Consider the following 5,613-nt stretch of genomic DNA (forward strand, 5'->3'; position numbering starts at 1 on the left):
CCAAGAACGCCGACCTGGTCAACTCGTGGGCCGACTCGTTCTATAGGTTTACAAAAACTACGTCTTCTTCTTGGTCAACCTCAACTTTGACTGATGATGTCGGGTCAGGTTACACTGGTGGTGGTGCGCTTGATGATCCAGGGTCTGAACCCGAAGACAGCTGTGAGGCGTGGTTGGAGAAGGAGGACTCCGTGGCTTACTCTAGAGATTTCAAGAAAGACCCCATTTTTGTACATGGAGCTGACGAGGTTTGCAATTCAATCTTTAAATTTCAGTAAAAGATAAATATGAGGTTCTTTTGCATATATTGTTTTTAAAATCCCAAGACGTTTAAGTACGAGAACAATAGTAAATTTATGGCCTTTGAAGATGGAAGGCTCAGTATGGTATCTGAAAAGCTGAACTGTGAGCTTGGGCTACTTGTTTGACCTTTAAGATGGAGCCCCGAGCCTCAATAGTTATAAGGTTTATGGAATTGTGTTTGATATTGTAGATTCTTTTTCAGCAATTCTTGGAATTTATGGGTGGATGGTTTTAGCATGTAATCTAGAATCCTAGAATAGTACGAGATGGCAATTGAAGAAGGATGTTTGTTTTTGCCCAAATTCCTACGTTATGTTCTTATTCTTTTGGCAATAGAAGTTATTATTTTGGTCATTTATAAGAAAGCAAAATTTGGTTGCAGCTGTATATAAACATTAATAATTAGGCCATGTCTGATAACCCTCTTTGCCAGGGAAAATGGAAAACATTTTTCATTTCCATCCAAAATTGGGTGTTTGATCGCAAACAAATTCCATGGAATTGGTTTTCCATTTCCCACCCCACATGACCCTCTTTTCTAGCATTTTAAGGAAAACCAATTCCTTCGGTTTTGGTGAGAAAATGATTTCCAACTTCTTCTTTTTATAATTTTCAGCAATGAGAACAAAATCTATCTACAATTGTAAAAAAATTTATCCCTCTAATTAACAATTTTCATGGCAAACAAGACCAAACGAATGCCAAAAGATCCAAAATTTTAATATTTTCTAGGTGGAAAATTATACCAATCAAATATATTTAATTAACAATTCTCGTAAAAAAAGTTCTAGACAATTCAATTCTCTGAAATTCATTTTCTTTCCACACAAACTCTATCCTTACAATCAAACGGACCCTTAGAGTTAGTCTTAGATGGAAAACGAAAAACACGTATAAAATCCCATCTGTATGGTTGAAATTAGTATACAAAATCCTTTTGCATTAATGTCATAGTTATGATTATAGTGCAGTTAAACATTGAGGCAAAATAAATTCTTTAGCACTGTGTTTGATTGTATAAAATTGAGGTCTTGATATTGAGATTCGTAAAAGAACAGTTCAAATTTGAATAGAGTCATTTCTAAAGAGAAATTCCAGGCCTGGTTTCTTAGATTAACATTGATCTTGGGCTTTAAGTTTGGAAGCAATGTATTTTTTATCCATATATTTTTTTTATTATTTTTGTTTGCATATTAATGGTTGACCTTTTATTATTACGTAAGGAGTTCAAAACCTGTGCTGTGGGCTGTAAGTTTGGATTTGATTCGGGTAAGAGGCCTGATGCTGCATTTGGGTTGTCTCAACAAGATGGCACGGCTGGTGTTTTGCGTTCAATGGAGTCGGCTCAATATTATGCTGAAAATAACATTGATTTGGCACGACGGTGGGTAAGCACACTCGGTTGTGGCTTCTTGCTTCTTCAAACTTAATTATGTGGTTGTCAACCTTACAATTTTCGAACAAGTATGATCGTCTGGAAATGTATTAATTGAGTATTTTCTAGTTAAAGGGAGCATTTCTGCTTGTAGGTAAGAATTTCTGATATCAACATCCAAACATACAAAAAAGAAGTTTTTCAATTCAATTGCCGTTTTTATAGTCCAGACCAGAAGAAAACAGATAAAAAGGGATAGATAAGATGAAAATTAGCATGGGGAAATCAATTTTAACCTTACTGGGTGAGCACAATTAGAGCATTAAGTATGATCGTCTGGAAATGTATTAATTGAGTATTTTCTAGTTAAAGGGAGCATTTCTGCTTGTAGGTAAGAATTTCTGATATCAACATCCAAACATACAAAAAAGAAGTTTTTCAATTCAATTGCCGTTTTTATAGTCCAGACCAGAAGAAAACAGATAAAAAGGGATAGATAAGATGAAAATTAGCATGGGGAAATCAATTTTAACCTTACTGGGTGAGCACAATTAGAGCATTAATTACTTCCTAGACATGTTAAGTCAAGCCGTATTTCTATTAAATTGGTACTTGTATTATTAGTCTCTAGATGTCAAGCATTGGTCTTCAAACTATGATGGTTATAAATAGGTTAAAATCATTTCTTGCACGATACACTCTCCTTGTTTTTGCTCTCCTTCTCCTGCAACATCTTGAGGCTGGCAGTTGTGAGATGGTGCTATCTATTTTGAGGCTTATTCGTCATCTGAACATTCCTTTACAATTTTTAACTCTGTAATTATTGTATAACCCTTGAATATTTCCTCATAAGAAATTATTATAATATATTTATGATAAAGTTTCTTATGAATTAGGAGGGGATATCACATTGTCATGACAACTAGTCTTTCATCCGACGTTCCTGTGGGCTATTTCTCTTGGGCCGAGTATGATATAATGGCTCCATTGCAACCCAAAACTGAAAGTGCTCTTGCAGCTGCTTTCATTTCTAATTGTGGTGCTCGAAACTTTCGCTTGCAAGCTTTGGAAGCCCTTGAAAAGGCAAACATCAAAATTGATTCTTATGGCAGTTGCCATCGAAATCGTGATGGTAATGGTAAGTGTATTGAGTATTTGGTCCAGCATTCAATGAATTTCATTGTATGGCAAAGTGTAGATGAAGCAAAAGTAACTGAGAATTTTTATTGCATGTAGAGATTTTGCCTTTGGCAGAGTAATATGTCGCATGGAACACCCATGTTTGTATGCTCGTTGACTGACGTAATGGACAATATTAGCAATCTCGACTTAGTTCTAGAAATTGCATTTCATGTTTAGTGCAGTCTAGAAATGTTCTTTTGGAACTTGGTTAACTTTTGGACATTGAGTCAAATGAGAATATAGAATAGCAATCTTTGTTTAAAGTTTTTGCTACAAATGCTGTTTTTGTTGCGAAGAAGTGTTAAAAGGGACTGATTGAAGAAGTTGTAAAATAGCCGGTGCTTAAAACTTCAAGTAATGATGCAACGGTATAATAACACCAAATATGTGACAAATGAATTGTAAGCAACTTCTTGATGTAGCATATAACGTTTCATGATGTTTGCTGCACCTCTTCTATATTCCATACAGAATTCTTGATCTTGTGAAAATATTTGCAGTGGACAAAGTGGCAACTTTGAAGCGATACAAATTCAGCCTGGCATTTGAGAATTCCAACGAGGAGGATTATGTCACTGAAAAATTCTTCCAGTCTCTTGTTGCTGGTATTATGCTTAATTGCTTCTCATTCCATGCTTTTTTTTATAATTTGTAATTCAAGACCGACTTATCAGAGCTATTTTTCTCCTCTCCCGGGGTCATTCAGCTCAAAGCTGATTTTCACAACATTTATACTTGTCCTCTTTAAATTAAGAATTGGGCCAAGATAGGGAAATTTTCGGCAGAAGCTATTTTGCGACATATGAATGTATACACGTAAAATTTCAAGATTGGTTGGGAAAATTTCTCAAGTATAAGAGTAGTAGGACAAATGGACAATTTAGGATGAAGAAATTCTGATATAGTGCACTGTATTAATATTGTAGGCTCTGTTCCTGTGGTTGTTGGTGCCCCTAACATACAAGATTTTTCTCCCTTTTCTGGCTCAATATTGCATATCAGGGAGCTCAAAGATGTTGATTCAATTGTGAGGAAAATAAAATACCTTGCCAAGAATTCCAGCGCATATAATGAGTCATTACGGTGAGCCTTGAATTCCACGCATGAAATGATAAACTTCTATGTAGTGAGTTCTGTGGATTTTAGATTAGTTATTCTTTATTCTTTTATTTTAGTAACATTTTCAAGTTTTTTGCTTATCTTTACAAATCATGATCTATCAATATATAAATATTTTCCTCGGAACATATTTAAGAAGCTTTTTACTTTCAAAGGGACTGGATCACAAATGGGTTCTTATTATTTAGGTGGAAGTTTGAAGGACCGTCTGATTCATTCAAGGCTCTTGTTGATATGGCAGCAGTTCACTCATCATGCCGTCTGTGTATTTACTTGGCAACAAGGATCCTAGAGAAAGATGAGAAGACTCCTGAGTTTAAAAAGCGACCCTGCAAGTGTACCAGAGGTTTAAAAACTTTATATCACATATATGCACGGGAAAGGGGAAGGTTTGAGATGGAATCAGTTTTCTTAAGGTAATACATGTACTGCCTATATTTCTGGATATATATTCACAAATGTGCAATTTTGGCTGAGTTTTCACTGTGAATTTCAATGACGTGTGCATGAGAATCTCTTCAGAGACAATAGAGTTTTGCCTTTTGGCTATTGTCTATGCCAATAAAATCACATTGATTATCGTCATGTGGAAATTTTATTCAGCGCAAAAGCATTTAATCACTTGTTTTCTTTGTCTTACAGATATAAATCAGCTTGTGTGGCATAGCAGCAAGAATTTTCTTAGACCTTGTCAACATTTTTATTATTGCTAAACTTATCTGTTGAAATAGATTTTTAGATTCAAAATTGCTGTGCAATATATTTTGAAAAAAATTGAACTGGATTTGTGCAACCTTACAACTAGCATTTTAGTGGAATTTGATGAATCTTACAACTCAGATTTGTATCATGATGATATATGTTGTTTCTTTTGAGGTTGTCATCTTAATCCCTTTCTTCGGGTAGTTTTGACAAAAAGTAGGAGGGAGTGGGTTATTGTTTGTATTCACTATTCAACATAGGATGGTAAAAATTGGGAACAGAAAGAACTTCTAAAGTTGAGTTTTTGCAAGTTACTTTCTGATCCCAACATTTTTTCATTCTTTACTTTTTAAGTGGAAATGGTTACTTATTTTGAAAGAAGTCTTACCTTAGTGTCAATTTAAGTAATGACCTACTTATTTTCAACCTTGAACAATAAGATAGTGATTTAAGTTTAAAACTTACTTCCTTGTAAGTATATTTCTAAAGCTTAGCCAAACATACTCTTAACACGACGCATTCCATGTATTGCAAGTGAATTATGAAATTGTTTTGTCTTCATTCTTGTTTCGAGATCTTCACTAATCAGAATTTTTTGTTTCTGATATTTCCGGGCAGGTCAGGAAACTTGACAATGGAGGCTTTAAATTCTGCTGTTCTTTTGAAGTTTAAGTCACTGAAACACACACCTATTTGGAAATACGAGAGGCCCGAAAGCATACGAGGAGGAGATGAGCTCAAAATTTACAGAATCTACCCCATTGGATTGACACAGAGGCAAGCTTTGTATACATTCAGATTCAAAGGGGATTCTGATTTCAGAAATCACATAGAGAGCAACCCATGTGCCAAGTTTGAAGTTATTTTCGTATAGGCTAGCTACATTCCACTACAATCGGCCGTGCATTCACATCTTTTGCAGTAGAATTTTC

At 34.9% G+C, this 5,613-nt stretch overlaps 1 protein-coding gene across 1 annotated transcript in view; it reads left to right on the top strand.

Moving 5' to 3' along the window:
• The window catches only part of LOC111412885 (glycoprotein 3-alpha-L-fucosyltransferase A-like), a 5,725-nt gene extending 118 nt beyond the window's left edge, over window positions 1–5,607 (top strand). The window contains exons 2-8 of the mRNA XM_023043753.1: window positions 6–248; window positions 1,527–1,687; window positions 2,575–2,816; window positions 3,361–3,465; window positions 3,787–3,943; window positions 4,168–4,395; window positions 5,300–5,607. Coding sequence (XP_022899521.1) covers window positions 6–248; window positions 1,527–1,687; window positions 2,575–2,816; window positions 3,361–3,465; window positions 3,787–3,943; window positions 4,168–4,395; window positions 5,300–5,555 — 1,392 coding nt within the window. The 3' untranslated portion in view covers window positions 5,556–5,607. The remainder of the gene's footprint in view (window positions 1–5; window positions 249–1,526; window positions 1,688–2,574; window positions 2,817–3,360; window positions 3,466–3,786; window positions 3,944–4,167; window positions 4,396–5,299) is intronic.
• The last annotated feature ends 6 nt before the right edge of the window (window positions 5,608–5,613 follow it).

The sequence above is a fragment of the Olea europaea genome, chromosome 16 (assembly GCF_002742605.1).
Source record: "Olea europaea var. sylvestris chromosome 16, O_europaea_v1, whole genome shotgun sequence".
Classification (NCBI taxonomy): Eukaryota; Viridiplantae; Streptophyta; class Magnoliopsida; order Lamiales; family Oleaceae; genus Olea; species Olea europaea.